At 37.0% G+C, this 25,324-nt stretch overlaps 1 protein-coding gene across 1 annotated transcript in view; it reads left to right on the top strand.

Moving 5' to 3' along the window:
• The window catches only part of NALCN (sodium leak channel, non-selective), a 234,116-nt gene that overhangs the window by 103,487 nt on the left and 105,305 nt on the right, over positions 1-25,324 (top strand). Inside the window, exons 11-14 of the mRNA XM_005145229.4 lie at positions 7,753-7,884; positions 13,724-13,891; positions 18,343-18,534; positions 24,439-24,576. Of these exons, the coding sequence (XP_005145286.1) occupies positions 7,753-7,884; positions 13,724-13,891; positions 18,343-18,534; positions 24,439-24,576 (630 nt within the window). The remainder of the gene's footprint in view (positions 1-7,752; positions 7,885-13,723; positions 13,892-18,342; positions 18,535-24,438; positions 24,577-25,324) is intronic.

Raw genomic sequence — 25,324 nt, 5'->3', positions numbered from 1 at the left:
ATTCTTGGCAACTGCTGAATTTCATATGATTTTAGCTATAAATAATCTGAAAATTATATTTGTTGCTTTAAAAAAACATATTGTGATAGCACAAAAAGCAGGACCTTGCTTTACCTATCAGAGCATGTATTTCCATGTCCTGAAATGTTGTCATTATTCAATTATAGTCCCATTTCCTGCTTATTTGAGGCTGCATAGTATGGGACCCTGGAAAAAAACACAATAGTTAGATACAGTCCTTACCTGGAGTCTGACGTACTCAAGGTAGGAGTATGTAAAACTCAGAGGTAGGTAGACCTCAGGTGTGGTCAGATGTAGAAAGTGGAAAGAGAAACACAGAAAAATGAAATACAGTGATTATTTTTGAAGCTAGGACAGTTTAGTGTATTTGCTGCTCTTTCTGCCAGGCCAGTGTTACCTCTGCTGCAGCCAGATAACATTTATATAAAGGTTTCCAATTGCATATTCTAAAACTTGAAAGAGTTATGATGTTTGTTTTCCAAGAGGAATTGTGCTTCCTTGAATATCATCATACTTTCCTCATTACTTCCTGAAACTGGTAACAAAGGTACTCTATTCTAAGTTAATCTTAAAGTCACTAGTTTCCAAGGGATTTTGCATTTTACTATGGATCTTCACATTCATCTCTATTACATCAGCACCTTCAGAAGTTCCTCTGCTGTCACAAAACATGTTAAAGCAAGTCTGTATAGCCTAAAATTGTGAAGAATCACCCTGCTCTCATGTACTGGAAAGCCAAGACTGGCTCTCTGTCGTCACCAGTGTGAGTAACATCTCATCTGTGATGCCGACTTATTTTTTTTGCAGTGTCTAAAAGTCACCCATTTCAGCATCTTTAAAACTCACCCTTCACTTTGTTTCCTCAGTTAAGTTGCGTTACTTGAATTTGTCTAGCATTTGAAAGTTCCTCTCAAATGCAGTAGATGATATCTGAGATTTCTCTCTTATGTTTTTTCATGTCCCACACTGATATATAACTGCATCAATATAAGATATTAAAAAGCTTGTTCCCTTAAAATTTGTGGTTAATGCATAATAATTTTCAGAAATGTTCAGATTGCAGAGCATAAGAATCATTTGCTAAATTCTCCTTACAAGCATATCTTTGTTAGGCAGTCATAATGTAAGTTGAAAGGAAAATGGTTTATAGAAAATTAGTTACTCAGCTTGTAAAATGCTGTACAATGTTCAGCAAACAAAAGGGAAAATTTCCTGCAATTTCACAATTTTGTACTTGCTCAGATGGCCATTAACCAACAAGATGAAAATCAAATTTATCCCATTCATGCTATGAATTATCTATGATTAGCAGTGTATAGAATGTGATTTTCTAAAGCTCCTTTCATAGTCAAGGTATCTTCAAGCACTTTGTAAAAAAAAAAAAAAAAAAAAACCAAAAAAAACCCAAAACAAAATAAACACCACGAGTATACTAAATGTGTATAGGATAAAAAAAATTTGTTCTTTTCTTTAGATTTAATCATTACTCAGTGACTCTTAGATACCATGTCTCATAAAATCCTAAAAGAGAAGTTTTCTTTCCTATTTCTAGTCTTGTGCCAGAACCAGTACCTTGTGGTAATTTGTGAGGCATGCGATGTCTCCTGCTTTCATCATCAAATCAAGAGGAACTGTTTCTCATATTACTTTCTTAGTGACATAAATCCTGTACATACAACTTAAACTGGCCCCACTGTATAAAACCCATAATCTCTTTATGTGCATTTGGAAGTCTGTGGGCCAAGCTCTGAAGAAATGGCTGAAAAGAATGAGAATTTACTCATAATGCATTTTCATTTTTTATTTGGTTTACTGTTCTCTGTGTTGATGTAATGAACTTGGGTTGTGCTCTTGTTAGCTCTTCTGAACAAGAGTCATGTATTCTGTGACTGACATGACTCCAGCGAGCAGGGCTTTGAGAAATCATCAGGTACTGTAAGACTTGGGTTACAGAACATACCACTACCACAAGTCATGGTGGTGCTGTGCGCAGAAATGAGCTGGAGTCATATTTACCTTCATGCCCCTGCAGTGCTAGGATCTAGGCTGCAACAAGCCTGTAAGAAAGACTGGAGTAGCACAGCTGTAACCTTTTCAGTTGTGGTAACTATTTTAAAATCTCACCCAACTCTGTTGTACACAACTACACAACTTTAACAAATCAAAATCTATTCTAGCTACTACAGATAATGGTCATTCAGTAGGCATGCATAGACATGAGTGCAAATAACCTAAAGCATCATTATAGTAATTCTGTGATAGGTATAAAATTAACCACAATAATCATGTAGCCAGTATAAGATCTTTAATCAGCCATAGCTGGAAGCTTGGCTTGAATATTTTAGTGGGACCTAGCTTCATTGGGCAAACAGCAAAAGCTAACAAAGATGAAAAGGGAATAAACAACTTGCTGGAGCTGTCCTATTAGAATATGGAGGAGAAGTGTCAGTGTTTTATGAAGTTTTAAAGTATATCTAACATAAAGAGGGACAGGTGCAACTGTGTGTTTCCTGTTGATGAATACACAATTCAGGAGTATCAAAACTGGAGAAAAGCTGCTTATCTGTATAGTGATTATCAAAGCCTTTTAGTTAAATGACATTTACACTGTATATTAAATGCTTTGTGCTTTTGAGTGCTACCCTGCCAGTTGGACAGTTATGCACTTAGCTTAGGCTTTTCACATGCTAAATGGCCAAAGTAAGCAGAGGTTTTCTGCATGTCAGATCCTCACCATGTCTTGCTCAGTACTAGTAAGCTTGAGGGCTATCACCAATAGTGTTAAGTATTGTCAAAGGAACTCTGAATTTCTGTACAGATAAACTAAAGCCATCGAGCCCTTTGAAGACATGTTTTTCAAGGTTTCACATGATAATTTGGAACATTACCATCCTGGTCATTTTTGAGCTAGGTAATACCAGGGTAACATGGTCCATGTGTTCTTTTATTATTAAGTCCGTCAGACCCTAGAAGTTTGCAACCCTTACCGTCTTGCTTAGCAAGCAATATGTATTATGGTTTTGAAATAAAAATCCCACCTAAAGGATGGGAGTACATACCAAGCCGCAGGAAGGGTTTTAGTATTAGGAATATGTAGTTTCATCTTCAGTTGCTCTAGTTTGCTTAGTGACTATTTTGTATGGACCACTGCTTTCCAGAGCCAGGATCTGTGTGGCTCTGGCTGTGTGAGGTGGCAGCTGCTGTGGATTTTCTCCAGGGCAGAGAGCTGGCAAAGGAAAATTTATGTCACTCATTCTCTCTCTACCATGCAGGAAGGTGGAAGGAGTATTAAAGGAACAGGTCCCATTCAGATAGTTCTGGAGTGACAAAAGACTGCTTTAGGCCATAAATGGTAATGTTCCATACCAACAAGTGACCCAGGTAATCACCTGTCAGCAATTGCAGTGTCATTGCTTACTTAAGCTTTTGGGTGAATCTGGGATATTACATATAATTTTTCATTTAGAATTCTTCAGCTGTATCAAGCTCATCCCTAATGTTAAATAAATAAGCAATATTATAGGCATCTTTTCTGCTTTCATGACTTTCACATCTGGGCACAAAGCAAATCCTCAACTCTTTTGGATTGTTAATGGTTTGTCCTGTATTGGTTTTCATGGCCATTGTGTCTTTAATTCACTATGCCATCCACATTCTTCGTAGTGTTCTGGACATAGAGAATTGTCATCCTGCATGAAGCCAAATGGCAGCGTTAGAAGTGATTCATTGGAAATGTAAGAAATTCTTCCCTGTTGTAGTTGATTGATGGCAGCAACAGGGCATTTCACTTGAGACTGCTTCAACACAGCTAATCTTAAGTCCAATTTAATATTAGACACAATCTTCCCATCATGCACCTGGCTGACAGGAACATCAGAACATTTCTTTCATCTTATTCCTGCACAGTTTAAGAAACACACATCCGAGGGCTGGAAAAGGTAATTAAATTAAACAAGAACAAAACCTGGTGTTACGTCTCTTCTTTCAAGTTTGCACGGAGAATTTTCCATGGCTGTGTGCTCTGAAAAGGGCTGTAATCTAAATGAAATCACACTGCTGATCCTGTGATCCAAAATGGTTTTTAAGGCTTGGGCAAGTGCTGTGGGCTAAATTCATCTTTCTCTTAGACCTCTTTCCAAATACAGAAATGTGTAAAGCAGCAGTGAAATCTCATGGTCAAACATTACAGCAGAGGTGCAGTTGAACCGTTTCAAAGGTTCACACAAATTAAAATTCTGTGATGCAGAAAGAACAAACTAAGACAGATTAAAGTAGAGAAAAAGAGCTAGAGCACTGTGATTGATGTCCTAAGGATATTGCAGTCTGTCTGAGAGGCCAACAGGAAAGCTGCTTATCATGCATAGCATTTGTAACAAGTGTTCAGGTGGATTCTGACATGCTGTAGAAAAAATGAAGAAACACAGATGCCAATCTGGCCCCTGTAAGCAGGCCAGTCCTGAGATTTAAAAGTAATGAATTTCTTTTTGGGTCTCCTCAGCACAGTGTTTTTGCTGTGCATGTGTATTTGCTCAGATACTTCCACCTTGCTGGCACCATGAGCTCTCTGCCTGTGTGCCAGTAACTGGGTGCTTTTCACTTTGCCTGCCCCAACCATCTCCTAATTTGCTGCCTCAGACAGATGTTCCTGCCTTTACACAGCCTGCCCCTTACTTACATTCTGTCTGAGCCTCCTTCTTTATTATCTTGGTGCTGAATTGTGTTATGCCAACATAATACTCTATTAGCTAAATAGTCTCAGTTCATTTGGGAAGGCAACCTTTAGTAATTGACAAGAAGCTTTACTGAATTTTACTAAAGCATACTATGATTAGGATATTATTTATGGTATTTTGATTTATTTTCCAACATTAAATATGCCACTGGAAAATCTTTTTGTGGGTGTCCAAAGTTGCAGACTGTATGAGAGTCTTATGCATGTATGTGCACGTATACTAAGGCAGTTTATGCATTTTTATTCTTCCTCTCTTACCATTTTACTTCGCTGTTGTTGGTTTTTTTTCTTTTGTGAAGGGAGAGAAAAGTACATTTTACAGCCTCACTTTCTACTTTCTTTTAGCAAATCCTTTAACAATTGAGGCAGAATACTTCATTACAACAAAGGAAATTTTAACACTATCAAAAATACAGTGTAAGATATGCAGAGAAGCTGTTTAGAACTTGTGTGAAATGGAAATGTAAAATATATGATACTATCTGTTTTGAATCACACGGCTGACAAAAATGTATGATTGATGCCAGTAAGCCTGTCTTAAATTATTGTATTTGTATAGCTTGCCTTGTAGATTAAAAATAAATACAAAACCTCATTTAGCCACTCTGTTTTGGTGGCTTTGCTGTGCTTTAGGCATTGTTATTAACCCAGGCTTGTTCTGTACATTTCTGACTGTCAGGCTTATCTCCTAAACCTCCCATTCTAGATTGGAATATATAACCATTTTATGCCCCCAGTGTCAAAAGCAAGCCAGCCTGCATGAGAAGGGTTGAGCTGCCTTCTGTCTGCAGTGCTATTAGTGATGAGACATGAGGCTGAATGCTTTTAAATACGTGCTTAGGCTCCACTCAGCTTTAGCTGAACCAAACTATCTTAAAACAGCAGTGGAATTAAACAGGGGATTAATTCTGTAGGCAGGTACAAGTCTTTGCCAAAACCCTGAACAAGTGCTGGTCCTTACATCCTCCTGTTTGTACTATCTTATGTTCTAATTTGATCTCATTAAATCCTGGTAGCATGAAGAGTAGCTTGGTCAAGACCCTGAGCTCCAGGTGGGGTTTAACATAAAATGTAAATATCGTCAGGATAACAACCTCATCTTACTAAAGACTGAGACATTATTTTACAACTGTGTGTATGAATTTTCTAACATGTTAATGTATCTTTACAAAATAACAACGTGTGATGCTTGATCTTTTCATTCTTCTATAACATCTTCACATTCACGTCCTCTGCTCTTCTGGGGTAATTCGACTACTTTGATATCTGCTAGAAGGGCAGCACAGGAAATAATGCAGATTTCTGGATTGCAGTGATGGTAACTTCTTCACAAATGTGAGCTGATAGGGGCAGGTGTTCTGTCTGGACCTCATACTTACAAGCATGGAGTAACTGGTCAAATTGTGAGGTTCATGAGCAGTCTTGGTTGCAATGACCATGAGACTGTGGAGTTCAGGGTCCTGCAAGGAGGGGAAAAAAGCCAAAAGGCAGGACCACAACCCTTGTGCTCAGGAGAGAAGACTTTCCATATTCAGGTGTCTGCTTTGAAGAATCCCATGAAATACAGTCCTAGAGATAAGGTGATCCAGAAGAACTGGGTGATTTAAAACACAGGGCAAGGTTGCCCCAGCAGGTTGTAGATTTTCCATCCTTTGAGATACTCAGCACCTGACTGGATGTGGTCCTGAGCAGTCTTCTCTATGTGATGCTGCTTTGAGTAGAGAGGGTAGACTAGATGACTGTAAGAGGCCCATTTGCAATCTCAGATCTCTGAGTCTCCTGGAATACCTGCTCTAGCAGACTGCTTGAGCAGACAGAAGCAGACTAGACAATCCCAAGAGATCCCTTCAAACCTAAATAACTATGTGATTCTATGAATATAAACCAGTAGAGGTACCCAGAATCTTTAGGAAGAAAGTGAGAAGGGGCAGAGTTCTTCTATATTTAGAAGTTTATTTTTCCTGAAATCTTGTCAGGTACTCCTACATGTTAACTCAGGAACAAATAAAAATGAGCTCTTTCAATGTGAACAGAAATTAAATTTACACACAAATACAAGGAACCATAATGGCGTGTAACTTACGTCGTGTTTGCAAATAAGCATTAAAGACACAAACTGTATTATTTGTTAAACACTGTAAAAATATCAATATTAGTGACCATTCAGAGATGGTTTAATGTAAGATAACGTTTTGCCAACATTCTTCCTGTTTGACTGTAGATTCTACTGGAACAGCTGTGGCTGACCCAGTGAGGGTAGTGGTTTTCAGGGTAAATCATAAGGGCACATTCTTTGTGATGGAGGCCTAGAAGTTAGTTCTTTGAACTTCAGGCATACCTCTTATCCCTACTGTTTGTGCAGCTCATGGATGTGAACTCCTGGCCAGTGCTGCATGACTCCATTTCTCTTTTCTCCCATGAGACTGCAGCAGCAAGACACAAAGCATTAAGTGCACAGATAAAATGAAATATCCATGAGGTACTTCACAGTTCATTGGCCCAGGTATGCATATATAATATATATAGATGTTTTACACTTTGAGGCAATAGGCTGATATCAGATAAAACCCATATTACTTGACTTACTTGAGCAAAAGCGATGGACAAGAATTAATGTTATTTGTTCCTGAACAATTAAGTCGTTGAGATCTGCGTGAATAAATTGTAATGAAGGAGTGTTAACCAAGGGCAACTGGGTAGATACAAGTACAGGTTATACTTTATAAACATACTAAAGTGATATATATCATATCAAATTATAAATCTTCAGTAAGAAGTCAACTGGCAAATAAAAAACTTTTCAGTAAAAAAAAACCCAACTTACACATACAAACCAGTTTCAGCAATATATCAGAATATATTTTAAAGAATTATTAGAATTGTTTAAAGAAGCTTTATAAAAGCACATTATTGTAGTTGATTGTTTTGATAGTGTAGTAAGCTTTATAATGCATATGCTTCACTCATTTTGATGATAAAGTTTCCTTTTTCTTTTGCAGAAAATGATGAGGTCATCCGTGTTTCATATGTTCATACTAAGCATGGTGGCTGTAGATGTAATTGTTGCTGCTAGTAACTACTACAAAGGAGAAAATTTCAAGAGACAATATGATGAATTTTACCTAGCTGAGGTGAGTAGGCTGAAATGACTATCTGGATATTTTTCAAGATAAGCTAAAATATAAAATGTGAATGTCAAGTATATTTTAGTATGTAATTTTTTTTATTCCCTTAAGCATTCTGAATATTCTTTGCTAACTTGTTCAAGTTCCTCTGGGTGACAATGACTGACAGCCCTGTCTTAGAACCTTTTGGAAGGTAATTTCCTCAAACAAAATGTCAGTAGTATTGAGCTGAGGCTTAAGTATAACATCTGCAGGCAGTGCATGGCTGCTGAGTTGCTGTTGTTCTCTTGCAGGATTGTAGCATCCAAAGGAATTCAACTCTAAAAAAATGACAAAATACTGTCTTTAAAGAATAATAATATAGTACATTTTCCTAAATCATCTTTATGCACCATACATGTAGCTGCAAGAAGTTCCTTAAGCATAAACAAAATAGTCTTGAAAATAGACTGGCTTTGACAGCCTCAAGAGTACACACAAAAATACTTATCCAGTCATGAAACTGGTGAATAAGGAGGCTATGCTCCTGAACCAGTGAAACGGGAGTAAAAAGTTTCATTATAAATGACATTCTGGCAGGGAGCCTGCTTCAGTCATTGGCTGGTCATTGGCTGCAGAGCGTGCACTGGAAATCCTAGAACCTTGTCTACATGTGTTTCTAGTACTATTTAATTAAGTTTGAAAAATAAGTAAATAAATAAAGAATGTAAGTTTTTGTTACTAATGTACAGCCATAGCTTAGGATAGATACTTGTTTTTCCTGAATCAAGTGTGAAATCAGTATTGTAGCATTCTTTATTAAAAATATTTACTTTGATGGGCATTATGAATTGTGACTTTATCTGAGTATAAAGCCACCAGTGCTGAAATTCACCAAGATTAGTTCTCTGAAAGTGTTGATCATGGTTGCCTTAATTGGGCCCATGTTACGGTTTCCCTGATTTTGATAATTACAGAGTCCTTCTTTGGGGCCAACGGGGACATTCTCAGGCTAGAGTGCATGATAGCAGTATAGTCCTTGTGATTCCTTTGCCATTGGTATTTGCCGTTCATTGTTGGCAACAAATACACCAATGGCAGAGGAATCACAAGTCAAGAAGTTCAGTGATTTCTGCTCTAGTGGTTTTAAATGTCTTAAATACATTTGAGAGTCAGACTCAAGTGCCAGCTCTAAACCACTAGTCCATAACATCATGACACTTTACAAATCTCCCTTTTCTAAGGGAGGTTGAGTTGATACCCATTTTTTAATTTCTCTTAGTTTTAGAATTTGTATCAAACATGATATAGGGGGAGATAGCTGTAGTTTATAGAGTAATTGTGAAATGTGTTTATTTTATCTCAACTTCTAAGTATATTCAAAAAACAACATGATCTTGAAAGAGGATGATCCTGGGAATAAGACATTAGAATAAAACTAACAAATGCTGGATTTTCTTATAACACAGATTTGACAATAGAAGTGAGGACAGGGAAACTCATTTTAATCTCTGTTCTGCTTTAAAACTGGCAGGCAGCTCAGCCTGCCATTCCCTCAGTGTCCCCCAGTGAGAATCAGTCACTCTCCCCCAGTGGCATGAGGAGAGAATTGTCAGGGTGGAAGTAAGATGACTTATGGGGTGAGATAAAGACAGTTTAATAGGGAAAGCAAAAGCTGTGCATGCAAGCAAAACAAAACAAGAAATCCATTCACTACTTCCCATGGTCAGGCAGGTGTTGGGGGTCGAGCATGGGCGCTTTAACAGGCTTACAGCAAGCTGTGAGAAAGTGAACCTCTGACCCCAGGCTAAAAGAAGAAGCGTCAAGATCAGCAAAACAGGAACGCAATAACAAGATGCCAGAAGCATGATGTAATGCTAAGCTGAAGCGAAGGTGTGAAACCAATCAGGAGAGGTAAAGTGGAGCGTGTACCCCTCGTGGGCAAAGTGAAGCAGCCAATCAAGTAATGCGTGATCGCGTGTAAGACAGTATATTAAGAGCAGCCTTGTAATCAATAAACGGAGCATTTTGTGAACCTACATCGTATCGGTGTTTTCTCCCCTCCACCTGGCCGCGGCAGGCAGGTGTTCAGCCATATCCAGGAAAGCAGGGCCACATGATGTGTAACTATTGCTTGGGAAAACAAACACCATCACCCCGAACATCTCTCCCTTCTTTCTTCTTCCCCAGCTGTATATGCTGACCATGACACCATATGGTATGGAATGTCCTTTGGCTCAGTTGGGATCAGCTGTCCTGGCTGTGTCCCCTTCCAAACTTTTGTGCACCCCCAGTTTGCTTGCTGGTAGGATGGGGTGAGAGGCAGAAAAGGCCTTGACCCTGGTGCAAGCACTGCTCAGCAAAAGCTAAAACATCCCTGTGTTATCAACACCATTGCCAGCACAAATCTAAAACACCATACAAACTGGTGAAGAAAATTAACGCTAGCCCAGCCAACTAGGCCGGAAACAAATAATGAAGTAGCATTAAAGCCTGAGTCTGTGAACTTCTCGCTGTTTATGCCCAGGATACAGCAAGTGGAGCCTGGATTCTTAACAAAATAACATTAATTCTATTTATACTCAAAATAGGAAATGCTGCCTGTGCTATTCCTATTTTGGCACTGAATATATAGTATAATTATGCTTTTATTAATCAGTGCTAGAAACACTCTTCAACATCAAGTGTACGTTTCAAGTGAAGCGTTTGGGTTGGGTTTTTTTTTCCAACAGAAATATTTGACAAGGTTTAGTAATGCAAGATGAGCTTGTCATTAGACTAGAGTATAATTTTGGCCCAAAAGTAACATCACGTTTTCTTTAAAGATATATTTTTCTGTTTCTGTATAGCTTAGATTATTGATATGTAAGTGGGGAGCTTGTCATAAAACTCATTTGTTTACATTCTACATGTTTACATTTCTAAGTATGTAAGTTAAATTAGGCTGGAATAGTGAAAGGTATTATGTTTATTTGTAAGGAATACTTATTTGGTGTCCATTTGTTGGGGTTTGTTATTATTTTCAAGCTTTGATGCTTTTACTGGAGACACAATAAAAATCAAACAAGAACAAACCCCATGTATCTTATAGAATGAGGTATAAAATGCAGTATCCGAACAGCAAGAGACCAGAAAAATTATGAGAGGAGAAATTGATAAGGTGTTGTCATTTGCTACTTGGTTATTGTGAAACTTGTTCTTTGCAGCACAGGACATACAAAAAAAATGTTTTTAAGAGCCCTGAGGAGACTGAATACTCAAACAATGCAGATTATTCCACAGTGGCTGGCTTGTTTCCTTGGTGAGGGAGACTGGTTGAAACAGGATGCAATACTGGCTTGTAAGTCAGTTACAAAGAGTCTGTCACTGTTGGACATTGGCTGATACTGAGCTCTGCCTCTGCAAAAAAAAGATGTTGGGGGACTACTGGAAAAACAAAACGTTGCTGAAGGAGGCCATACCATAAAGCTTCTGGGTTACTGAACAGGAGGTAGCCCTCAGAAAAGCAGCCCATTGTGGTAGCTCCTCTTTGCCCTCTCCAGAGCAAAACTGGCAACCCTGGCAGAGGGTGGCTGCTCACGCTTTATATCTGCTTTTTTAGTGTGGGTCTGCTCTGGCTTCTTATGAGAATTTGCTTTTCCCCTGTCTCTACAGCAATGAAAGGAGTAATTTCAGCTTAAAAGAAAAAAAAAGAGACTGCAAGATTGTATTACATTTCACACCTAACAAAAAGTTCTAGTCAGATATTCCGAATCTCCTCCTGTAATTAATTGCAAGGAAGGAAAAAAAACTACAAGTCTGTCAGCAGGAAGACAGGTGTATAAATGTAATCAGATGTTATGCAAACCATTTGATACATTTTTAAGTGCTAGGGGTTTGAATTCGTTTGACAAGCATGTAAAATGCAAATGATCCCACCCACACATTTTTAGAATAAATTAAAATACACTTAACTTCATATTTGTTAGTCTTGTCCTAATAGGAGGCCTATGTGATCTGAAGTATGTATGTGTGTATTTAAAAGGCATTGTTGTTCCACCTGCTCTGTAGCTGAACTCCAGCTGCTTTCTCCTTACTGCTCCATTTTCACTAAATTGACCACCTTGTTCTTTTAGGACTCAATTAGATGTATTTTCATTAAAAGTGAGCTTTCATTTTAATACTTTTTGATAAAGTGATGTGGTTTGGATAGAGATTTTCATGTAAAGAGGTAGTCTGTTCAAACTCGGCTCATTGTTCTCAACAAGCTCTTTGAGCTATCAGAACAAAGTCTGAAAAACTGGCCAGACTAAAATCATACAAAAATTTCTTGTTAGTATTTCTTCCCTAAAGTCAAGAAGGTTTTGAAGTGCTATGAAGCATTCTTCCTTGATTTAGCCATTCAGAGGACATTTGACACCTGGTAACTACTTTGCATTCCCTGAGGAGCCATATAATATAGCTTCTAGCACTGCTCATAAATAGCTGTGTGGACAAGGGGAATAAACATAGGACATAAACTTCAGTGTTTATTTCTCTACACCTGCTTTGGGACAGTGCTGTCCACATAAAATATGTGAAACTTTATTTAGCTCTCTCACAAAACTGCTCTTTCATGTTGATAAATATATTATTTGATGGACTGGAGAGTTTAAATTTTCAGTAACATGACTACTTAAGGCAGCATCCCAGAGATTGTCACTGTCAGATTCAGGATTAAAATCTTATTCTCTAACTTCGTTATCCTCTGCCAATTCTAGTAAACTTTATGGCCCACTGTCAATTAAGCTCTCTATCTTAAAAGACTTAATGCTTTTCCTCAGAGGAGGTTTGAGCTGTATTTTGTTAATGTTTGCAGGCACTTTAAAAGTATTAGTTGTATATATAGATGCCACCTAATTTTATATCAGTATCTCTTTTAAGCTCCAAAGTGCATAAAGTGTCAGAGGGGAAAATTGCTGAGTCAAGGAAAGAATCTTTTCCATTGGGTTTCCTGGCTGTTCGGAAGCAAGGGAGAGAATATCTCAGAGTATACGCAGCGGTAAAATAAGAAGACAGGTTAGAAATAAGTGTGTCTAGCCAGAAGGATTTTTGGAAGTGACAGAAGTAAGAGAAAACAAATATCGAAGATGTAAACCTATGCAAAATTGTGTCCCTTTTTTCCAGCTGAACACCATGGGGTTTAGTGTATAAAAATTTCAAAAAGCCTGTGGAAGAATCCCACAGTCATTCAATGCTTACAAGTAGATTTCTTCCCCTGTAACTTCCAACCTTATTCTCTTTGCTTAACTTCTTTAACACCACCTCTTTTTAAAATTGTGAAAGTTAACCAATTCTGGAATGAGTTTGAATTTCCTGTCTTTTTTAAGTTGTTCTAATGTTTAAGTCCCATCATCCCTTTTCTACTTGTTTTGATTGTCATATGACTGTTGAAGGTTTAGAAAACTGGGAGTAGCAATTTTCCACTGAGACCTTTAAACTTGGGTTTGTTCCTTAGATCTCTTAAAATTCTTCAGATAGTTCACATGGTCTGCTTCACATTTTGAAAATAACATCTCATAATTGTTTCCATTTTATCTGTGTACACAAAGTGAAAGATCAGCTGGGTGGATTCATTGCTTCATGCTTTCCAAACCATGAAACCTACATGTCTGTGTTGAGACTTCATAAAATTTCATGAGGTGTATATTTTAAGGAAAAATATGAGACAATATGGGGAAATCTATTTTTGATCATTTATTCTGTTCAGAGCATGAGTGGTTTTGTTAAATATTATGGAGATCTTTATTTTTTCCATAAAAAAACCTTAATAGGGATGATGTCATAGAAACTTGTAATTTAACTCAGTGTTTTGAATGTGTCTTTCTTGTTTTATACATTCATCTAGGTTGCTTTTACAGTTCTGTTTGATTTAGAAGCTCTCCTGAAGATCTGGTGTTTGGGTTTCACAGGATACATCAGCTCATCTCTTCACAAGTTTGAGTTGCTGCTTGTAGTTGGAACCACTCTTCACATTTATCCAGACCTCTATCACTCTCAGTTTACATATTTTCAGGTATGATCAGATACTTTTACATTTTACTGTATATACCAATAAAATCATTACCCATCAACATTTCACTCTCATTTACTTCCATCCTCAGACTACTGAAGTACACACAATTTTGACTTAGTTTAAGAATATCTTTAAAATAACAAATAGGATTCCCTCTAGCTTTCCTGAGAAGTCCTTTCAGTTTTCAGTAACTCCCATTTCGTATCTTAAGTTACACGGTTCAGTGGGTTCTGGATTAGTTTATTCACTGTCCTTCATTGAGCCTTTTCTTTGCACACAGCTGTTTACAGCATCACCTTCCTGTAGCATCTACCACTGCTTCCTGGCTTCTTCCATGAGGCTTTCATACATTTGCTGTTTCTTCCCCAAATCTTCATCTCTGTGGCAGTCACATACCTAAGAGCTTCCACTCCAGTTATTGTGGATCTTCTGAGGTAATTTCTGCAGAACCATCTCAAACCATCTTAAAGTTGGTTTTTATAACTTTCCAACCATTTATTATCTAGAGGGAAAATGTGTTTATTGAGTGTCTTCCTACATTTTCACTTTGGGGAAGAACACAAAATAGAGACAAAGAAAGACTTAACAATTCAAACTTCTGATTCTTCCTCTGTCAATCAGCCCAACCAATTCCCCATTCATCCTCTCTGAAGTGCTTAAAGTTGCTCTAGTTGTGGGAGAAAGCACCGAGATGCATTATAATGTGTTATATTCTACAATGCTAAAGAAAGGGATTTAAAAAATACATATTAAAGGATTCATATCTGTTCGTTATTCGGCAATGGATTGGCATAGTGAATAATTAATAATCAATAAAGGCAATAAATCACCAGAGTTCTATCAATAAATGTGGTTAGCTACAGTGATGCATATTATGATCAAGTAAGTACAATATGGTGGGAGCAATCTCCCAAAGTGTAGGTTGAAATATAATGCTCTTTTCAGATTTCTGCAAATGACCTATATTTTTTCTAAATGGCTCTACAAGCCTGACCAAGAAAGCTTCCAGGATGACAAATTCTATTTTTCTTTTACCTGGTCTCATTTGAAAGTTTTTAGATGATTTTAGCTTTTATTTTGCAGTCCAAAGGTGTAAAATGTTGTCATTCAGCATAGCGTTATATTTCTAACCTGCAAGAAAACAGAATCTAGCAGGAGCATGCCATTGTACTCTAGTGTCAAAAGCACACAGGAAACTTAACTGGAAGCAATCAGTTAAAATAGTTACATAGTTAATAGTTGGTCCATATATATTAGGGCAGAATCCACTTACATCTGATGATTTCTTTCTAAGAATTTTAAATATAAATTGTGAAGATGTTGCACTAAGTGGGTAACATCAACTCATAGGATTGAAAATATAATGAAAATGTAGCCACATGTTGATTAAAAAATGATAAGTCTTCTCTTTTTAATGTATTTAATAAGTTTCATGGGGCAGGGGTGGTGGTGTTTTCAGGTTGTTTTGTTTTGCTTTGTTTTGTTTTGTTTTGAAGTGCTAGCTTTTATGACAGATAATGCCAGGATGTGCTTTTTTCCCAAATACATGAGAGACACAGATTTTGCAAGCAGAAACACCTGCTACATTGAAAGATTTGGGTTGTATTTTGCAATGCAAATCCCCTAAGCGGCAAATGACAGTAAGGTTGGAAAACATGTTACCTTTGATATCAGCGTGTAAGGGAGGTATGCACCGTATTCCCCCACAGTTAAGCTTCTAGGCAAGCTAGATAACACATTTTCAAACCAGCCAAGGTCAAAAAATCTTTCACATGGATATGTCTTGATGTTAGGCAGGTTTCTAGGCCTTTAGGTATTAATGATGACAAGTTAAATGTGTTTCTTGTCAGTCAACAAAGTAGATTACTAAAAACAGAAGTCTTGGCACATTCTAGCAAGCAAAAATGTTTGGCTTATATAGCCTTCCTTAGCATGTATTTCAGCCTGCATTATTCATTTTATCATTTATCATGGTCTTTATCATCACCTTGTGCCAACACATCATTTACTCTTCACCACATTGACTACTGTCCACCTCCCACCTATCTTTCTTGAATTTGCTGTACATTGATTCAAAACACTTTGCAAAACCCTCTGTGAAAGACTACAGCAAAACACCATTCTATGTCTATAATCTATAGAACACAAAATCAGTCAAGCAATGACAGACCTTGCATATTGTTGTAGAGTTCTGTAATGAACTAGCATAAAAGGGAGAGATATAAGCAGAATTTGACCTATACTGGTCTGAAGAGATGTGCTTGGGGAAAATACTGCTGAGTCATTTTCTGAATACATATCATTGCTTTTAGGAGATGCATCCATTCTTTGTAACAAAGCTGTGGTTCCATTTCTGTATTTTTTTATTTGTTTTGGGTTTTTTAATATTTTTATATTTATTCCAAATGGTGCAACTTCTGCAGCTCTTAAATCTAATGCAATTTGCAATCCAATTACAAAGAATGCATAAATGTTCATTAGAGTGTACTTTTGCTAGATTCAATTTGTCATCTAATGAAAATAAATGAAAAAAAAAAATAGTATCAATAAGATTAGCGTGTTGCTTAAAGGTCAATTAAAGTTTCCCAAAGGAAGGGGTGAGGGGGAAATAAGGCAGGTAATGCAGTTTATCTAAAGTACAACTCAATACCAACTAGCATGAGATCTTCACTCCGCTGGGCTCTGTATCTAAATTAATATTGGTGGAAACAGAGCTAACATTTACACTGTGAGTAGATCTTGTAAGTAAGAAGGCACCAAATTAACATGTTGATAGTTCCTGGAAATCTCACTTGTCTCACTGTTTGTCATTGCCTTGGTAACCAGTTTCATGTACTCAGATTATATGTAATATGATCGCAGGACCAATATGAAAGAAAGGACCTTACCTTACTCTAATATTGTGAAAGTTAATTTCACAGAAGGGATCTGGTGTATTTGGAATAAGTTGAGGTGGCTGTCTCTGTCTCTTCCATTTGGCAGTAAAGCCTAGATGACTAGAATATTCTGCATACCTGGCAGCTAGGTATAGAGAAGAGTTTCATGCAGAACGCAAAGGTGTATGTTATTAGCAAGCTACAAGGTTCAGTGAACTCTTTATGTGAACAACCTCTGTCAAACTTATTTTTTCTCCAAAAGCAGCACAGTAATTTTATTTGACCTGTACATAAGGTCAACCTACAATTGCACTGTAATTCCTACCTTTCAGTTTCAATATGATTCTTTTGGAAATACAAGTGGTACCTTGGTTTAGAGGGTCGTTTTCTATGTAAGAACAGCAGAATCTCATTTGCCCCATATCCTGCTGTTTGCTGCCTCCAGCAACTGCTGTTGATGCCACTCCCTCTTGTTGATGCTGATGTTCATGTCACTGTCTGTGTCACCATCAGTGGCATAAATGGGAGAATCAGAGCTGTCAACAGGTTTTTCAAGGTAGACTCAGCAGTGAATGGGTAAGGAGTTCCACACACAGTCACTCTTCTACTGCCCCTACTAGTACCGAGAGATGTCAAATATGTCATGGCACAATTTCCCTTGTTGTATATAGCATGAACTAGCATAGTATGTTCATTATCAAACTTGCTAGGTTATATGGTACACAATGCCAAATAATTTTACCTTGGGTCACTGAAACAGAAAGATGACCTGTAGAAGAGCTGGCAGTTCTTTGTGTGTGTCTATAACGTGGTTTAACAAGTAACACAGAATTATAGTAAACTGTAGGTTGAAAGTAGCCTTTCAATGTCATGTCATCTAGCCTTCTCAAAGCTGAGCCTTCTTCAAAGATTGTTCAAGACTCTGTTCCTTTAGAGTAAGTATGAATTTTTAACACTGATGACCTTCATTGGTCTGTAATTCCACATTAAGATCAGATTTACTATCTGTGGTGTGTTTTGCCTGTGACTTTGTTACCCCAAAACAGCTTTACCCAATTGCATTTCTGTGATGCCTCTTTGTGGCCTTGAGTACTGTACACTCCTGTGCTTGTACTCTCAATTTGAACAAGATGCTGTTACCACATGTCTGTATGCCTTGATGCTGCATTTTAAGCGAGGTTCACAGATAGCTCATTCCATGCAAAATTACAGCTTGTTACTGTATCATAGAAATAAAGAGTTATGTAACAATAAGCATTACACCACACAATCATAAAAAGCTAAGCAAAAGACAAAGTAGGTTAAAAGTTAACTGGTCATGGATAACTGCTGTTGCTAGTTAAAAAAAATGTTCAGGCAGGCCAAGATAAGTACAGACAAAACCTAACAGGTTCCAGGGCTTGTGCTCTTAACCTAACACATAGCTTGTGATCTATTACAAGTGGAGGCAACCTGATATTTACTGGGCTACAAGGCTGCAAGTCCCTTTTTGGCCTTGAATTTTCTGATCCTGTGAAAAGTTGTTGATTAATGTGATAATAAATGAATAAAGTTGTATTTTCTCTTTCTTTGCAGGTTCTTAGAGTAGTTCGGCTTATAAAGATTTCTCCTGCTTTGGAGGATTTTGTGTATAAGATATTTGGACCAGGAAAAAAACTTGGGAGTTTGGTGGTATTTACTGCCAGCCTTTTAATCGTAATGTCAGCAATCAGCTTACAGATGTTTTGCTTTGTGGAAGAACTGGATAGATTTACAACCTTTCCACGGGCAAGTATCAAAACCATTGATTACTTGTTGCTTGTAATTTGCTTGTAATTATTTTCTTGTCATTAACAAGATATTTTCTTAACATTGTTGATGGTAAGTGTTGATGCTAGAATAACGGGGGCACTTAATGATCTTAAAGGTGTTTTCCAGCCTAAATGATCCTATGATTCTGTTGTGGTTTAACCCGGCAGTTAACTACACATAACACAGCCATGGTGAATAAGAATATACAAAACAAGGGAAGCACAATACACTGCTCACCACCTGCCAACCATTGCCCCGCCAGTTCCTGAGCAATGGCCCCATCCATGCTGAAAAGTCCTTGAATAAGTGTATAACACTGTTCAGCAACAACTAGTACATCAGTGTGTTATCAACATTATCCTCATCCCAAATCCAAAAGACAACACTGAAGCAGCTACAAGGAAGAAAATTAACCTGATCCCAGCTGAAACCAGGGCAGATTCTACAATTTGTTATTATACTAGTGGCCTTTCTTTCCTTCTGAGAACCATGGAGCATTTTATCTACATATGTGTAGATAAAGCAATTGTATTTTCTGGATGTTAACAGCCGTCCTGTAGTCCTTCAGTAGTGAAGTTTATCTTTGTGTTAGGTATTCTGTTTCTGCTGTTAAGGGAACACAGAGAAATTTCACACATGCACCCTGATGGTGACTTCAGCAAAGCATATGGTACCTTAGCATGTTACAGAAGGAAGATTCATGTGCATAATCATCAATATTAGCCACAAAATTTACATAAAACTTGTCTACACATGATTCATATCTTCATATTATGAAAATGATTGTTCCTGATTTGTACAGGAATGCTTGTTTTACACAGGACTATAAAATCTGTCTGCACTGACAAAATAAATGTTTGCCTTTGGAGTATAAATAATAGATATTTATGGGCATTGTGTTAATTCGGAACAGAATATTGAAAATCAGCAAAAATTGGAGCTAATGTATTTATTGAAGCACACTGTTCTGAATGAAAATAATGCCATCTCTTTAATAATGGATTAGACTGAGTGTACATGGATTGGTTCCAGTAACAATTTACTTGTTTCTGTCATTCCAGCTTGGTTATCCAGTGTATCTATTTTAGTGAAAGTGCATTGGTTAGAACAATTAAATAACAATGAATAAGGCAGCCTCAAGGGTCATGCATTTAGCAAACAAAATAGCTAGGGAACAATTTGTAATTATCAGCCTGAACTTGATGTATGGGAAGCTAGCCATCAAATGTAAGACAAATTACCTACCCGCAGAGAATAATGTAACACCATGCTTTCTCTTTTGGAAAATGTGCTTGGAAAAGCAGCCAGTAGGATCATTAAGAATTCATTATAATTAGTTTTTTAAATGCTGAAGAAAGAAAAAAAAAAACCCAAACCAAAACAATAAAACTTAAGCTTTTCTAATCAAGTCAAAGCTCTGTCTCTAACTTGGATGATATTACCACTATATTGTATGCCCAATTCCCATGTATAGCTTCTGAAAAAAAAAAAAAAACACTTCCAACTGCAAGTTTGAAATCATCATGGAATTTAGTTTTGGAATTATTTTTATTTTTTATGTAAAATAACAATGAAGTCCTACAAGAATTACTGCAGTATAATTTAACTAAGACATTCATAGCTACCTGCACATTTTAACTAGATAAATAGATACATATACTTGAGAATGATCCACTTGCAGTAAAATGTTGCCAAGATATATCAAGATGTTAGTAAAGTTCTAAATTGTTTCAAGCATTTAAATCTGAGGCCATTTAAGCTTCAATAAAAGCTTCTGTCATATTAAAATTTCAACAGATTTATATACTAAATACATTTGAAGAGTGAGAAGATATTTTCAGCAACAAATTATATAGTTTTTTTACCAACAGAAAATATCTAAATTTGTTTTCTATTTTCTGACATAAGTTTTGGAGAAATGGAAGGTTAGCAATAATAAAGTACTGTTTTGTACAATACTAACTGAAATGCTTTTAATGATTTTTATATGATAGAAGGAAGAGCCTCACCTTATTTTCTTAGTTATTGTTTGTTTATATATGTGAATATTTAAACATATTCACCTTGTTCTGAATGCTTCAGAAGTATAATTTACAGGATGTGGTTTCTCTTTGCAGCTTTTTTGTGACACATCTCTTAATAAGTTAATAGAGTCAGAGAAAAATTTGTACTCACAAAAACATGATTGATGGGGTGAGTGATGGTGTCCCTCTGAAGAAGTGTGTCTTCATAGCAAAGGCTGGGGGATTCCCACTCATTTTGTCTGCTCTTCATGAACACCCCTCAATCAGTTTGCAATAAGACAATTATAAAGTATGTAATTTTGCTTTTGCCGAGAATGCATTATTTTCAAAACATGACTGAAGACATGCTTGCATTACTATATGACATAGATGATATAAGGCCTGCAATAGCAGAATTTACTGAGATTAATTTTTAGGACCTCATCTCCAAAGAAGAACAAACCTAAATTGGCCGGGATTATTGCTGCGGGCTTCTTCAGTCACAGAAACAGAGAGAACAAGCACACTAACAAAAACGGTGACACTAGAGGCTAAATTTTGAGGGTTTACATTAAAGTGCTTTTTACACTGAAACAGACAAAACCTAAAATCATCTTGAAACTCTAAGTGCTTTATGAGAAGGCACAGTATGGGTTTTGGAACAAGTAGACCTCCTCCTTTCGCTAATGCCTCTAAATTGCATGTTTTCACATGGTTTCCTGACAACAGTCAATAGGCACAAGCACAGTGTTGCTATGGCTACAAATTTCACCCTTCTTTTGGCCACTGCAGCTTCCCAAATGGACTGGCTTTCTGTCTAATGCAAGTATAAAAATATAGATGTTTTCTATAATGTTTTTAAGCGATCCACCATCTCTGTTCTTGCACATCTTCTTGGGCTGCACATACTGAGCCATGAGAAGGGCAGGCAGCAGCTGGCAACCCTGAAGATGGAATGGGAGGGGAGAGACTGTTCAAATGCATCAATGTAAGATGGCCACTAAGAAATTTTAAAATTCTCTGTATGGAAAACAAAGCACATTACTAGCGTCTCTGACTTCCATGCCAAACTCCTGGGGCTTGGGGCCATGTGCTGGCTAGTCGGTGTCTCAAGTTACAAAGCTGGGGATGCTGTTCTTCTTTTAAGTGAGTCAACACAAGATGAAAGCCAGGCCCAGCTGATCGCAGCAGCAGAAAACTCCCAGTCTTCAGCAAAACCAGTGCTTCACCCCTATCCTTGAGCTTGGAGACAGCTCAAGCTGTTAGATGTTAGTTCAACTTCAGCATCATCCATTAAAAAAATTGAACAAGGTGATCTTAATTCTCTGATCCAGTTGGAATCTTGGTGCCACTGCCACAGGATGGCTGCTCTTCTCTCAGGGTGTTACTAATCACTCATGACTGAATTAGGTAAAGGTAACTTTACACAGGTAGAATAGATTGCAGACAATTCACAGCACTGGCCTAAATCCTGTTAGCTTAATTTGCAGAAGTAATCCCACTCATTGTAGGACTGCTGCCATAAGTAAAGCCATTGGGATTGGGCCCATAATATTTTGTGGACAAGCAGCTGTTACAAGTCAAATACATTATAATTGTAAGTAGTAACTGTGTGGCATCACCCATGTAATAGTTGAACAAGATATCAGAAGTAGCACTTCAGCTCGTATATTCCATCAGACCTTTGCTGATCTTCCACTATAAATAAAAAGGTAGTTTGAGTTTCATCATCAAAGCAGCTAATTAAGTAATAGGGCATAAATACTCAAAGAAATTGACAGTCTTTTCTATAACATGAATTAATTCAGAAAATCACCATTTGCATAAATCTTTTAAGTCTCATCTTCACAGATGTTGATTCTGTCAGCTAGTTGCACTTCAAATTAATTTTAAGATAAACAGTGGGAAGTATACCTTTCAGCTAAAAATAACTTGCTCCAAAGGAAACTGCTAGATGTGAAGCATATACTTCTTGTGTTCCACCTGATTTTCTTAAAACTAATGTTTTGTCATGTACTGGAATTTCATGTTATGAAAAATGTTTTAATTATATTGAAAGATCATTTTATGTAATTATATGCTTTATGGACAGCTGTTTTACATGGATGATTAGATTTTTATGATGTTAAAAGAATGTCTTTTCCATATTAATCTGTTGCTTGCATTAATGAGAGGTCCACAACATAGTATTGGAAGTATCTTTACACCTTTAAGAATTAATTTTTTCTAAAAAAAGCAGTAAACTATGGTACTTCGGTATAATTCAGAAGAAAGGATACTGCACTGGTTCCAGTCCCTAAGGTATTCTTAAAGCCAGAAGTGTGGTGTATTACTTAATGCAGTGCCCACCATATGTGTCACCAAGGAGTGTTACACCACTCAGTGGCTTCAGAGATGCTCAGAATGCAGGAAAACATTGACTCCCTGGTTGAGCTTCACCTCCCCCCCAGGAAAAGAAGCTGAGAAACAATTCTGAGTACTAATGAGGTCGTTGTCTTATTCATCCTCAAGCACCACTGGCAGCTATAGAGGAGGATGAATTTTCTGCTTTCTTTCTGTATGCTTCTTTCAGCAGGCCTCTCCTAGGTAAAGACCCCAAATGTTTCCTACTCCATAGGTTTTTCATGAGGAGGTATTTTGCAGAGCTAGATAACACCCTTGATTTCTTAATAAAGAAACAGTGTGTGGTAAACTATGCCACAAAGTCTTGCTTTCTTTGTGCCAAGTACATTATTGTGTTAATGTGCTGTTCCTGAGGGTATCAGGCACACTAAACATAGACCTAATATATCACCCTGTGAACATTCTGAATTTGAAGATTCCCTTTGTCTGGAAGCTGCATTGTTAATATCTTCAGTTTCTAACATTTTTTTGTTGTGTGTAACCTTCAGTAAGATACCAGCTTGATCCTCTCTGTCTGGAAAGAGGTACTTTTGATGTCAGGCAAAAGCAAAAGAAAAATGTGTTATAGTTTGGCCTCATTGAGAGATTTAAGACTGAAGATCCACACTGTGATACCACAGTCAAACTTGTATGGCTGAGGGAGAGCACCATCTTCAGTGTCTGTTCACAGTGTAAAATATACAATGTCATGCTCACATTGTTCATACTGAGTTAGATTCTGACTTGTGCTTTAGGCTCGAGCTGGGGTTTCAAAGGTCCTAAGACACTGGATCGTAGGCTTATCTGGATTCATATACTTCAATCACCAAAGGCAGTTTGTTGAAATATTTCCATTATTCTCTCTATTTTTATATGTACCCCTGGTTTGAAGGGATTTGAAAATGTTACAGGAACTGTTGCATAAATAATGCTGTTTACAAAACATATAGGGGAATAATTTGACTGAAATGAATGGAAGTGCTGGGACCTTGCCTTGTATTGGTTAGTCTTGTCTGTTGGGTGCCTGGAATGCTTCTGTTATTAAGATAACATAAATCTATGGTCACATTTAATTATAACACTTTATTGCAGGTATATAGGTACATTTATTGAGAAGTAACAGAGAAGAATAAGCATAATAAAAAAACCAAACTCAAAACCCACAATATGGTATAACATTCAAAACAATGATCGCTAATGCTCAGAATATTTCTCCCATTTTGTCAGCCCTGGAGGAAACCAAAAAGCTCTTCAAATGGGCTAATGGATCTAGGTCTATGTTTGCAAGTTGCATATTACAGTTCAGTCAAAGATCAAGCTATTTATTTCTCCTTTTGATCTGGACTAGCGTTTCACTTGACTTCAAAAATTGAAATACATTTGTTTATTAAGGTAGGTGTTCTTCTCTGTGAAATCAGCTTGAGGAATGTGTCAGTAAAACCATATTAATATAATTTGTGAATTGTTAATATGTTTATAATACTCTTCCTTGCAGGCGTTCATGTCAATGTTTCAGATTCTCACACAGGAAGGATGGGTGGATGTCATGGACCAGACACTGAATGCTGTAGGACATATGTGGGCACCTGTAGTTGCTATTTATTTTATACTATATCATCTTTTTGCTACTCTGGTAAGTCTTCACTTGCAAATAATGCTGTGCTTTTCTTTGTTTTGAATTGTTCTTACAGCTTTTGTATTACTTACTTTTCTCAGCTAACTAAAAGTAAATGTGATGTTTATTTACAGCATAGAGGGCTTTAGAACTAGTACTTTCATGTAGTAGAAAGTGGTGGTCTTTGTTCTGATGTGAGATGGTGTTCTTCATAAGATTTGAGTCACACTGCTAGACTAACAATATAATTGTTAATTGTCTTGTACCTTCACAGTTCTAATGATTGCAGAGTTAACTGAGTGCTTTAATTTATAATATACTAATGGTTTCCTCAGCTTCCACTGCATTCTCATTGCATCAGTAATTAAAGTGAGAAATGTAAAGCCTCAGGGTATAAACTCTTTACTAGAAATCACTACTTTCCTGTTGCCTGATGCAAAATCAATGCATAGAAAATATATTGTACAGTATATCGAGCAATAAAAGGATAAGAACTAATACAACAGTTCCTGAATGTATATGGAAATATGAATTACATCTAAAGAACTCTTTTGTGTATGCATTTCAAAGGGGATGATTACGTTTTTTTAATAGAGAAAATGGTAAGGACAAGAGCTTTTTGGATATCCTGTATCAATACTTGATACTGTACTTTGAATACTAACACAGGGAAACTACCACATTAAAGGGAATAACCAGTTTACGCACCTTTAATTCACTCCTACTTTTGTTCATTTTGTACTGGCATTCACTGCAGTTTTCGGTG

Source organism: Melopsittacus undulatus, chromosome 2, assembly GCF_012275295.1.
Source record: "Melopsittacus undulatus isolate bMelUnd1 chromosome 2, bMelUnd1.mat.Z, whole genome shotgun sequence".
NCBI lineage: Eukaryota > Metazoa > Chordata > Aves > Psittaciformes > Psittaculidae > Melopsittacus > Melopsittacus undulatus.
This window is presented reverse-complemented; position numbering and strand designations above follow the sequence as displayed.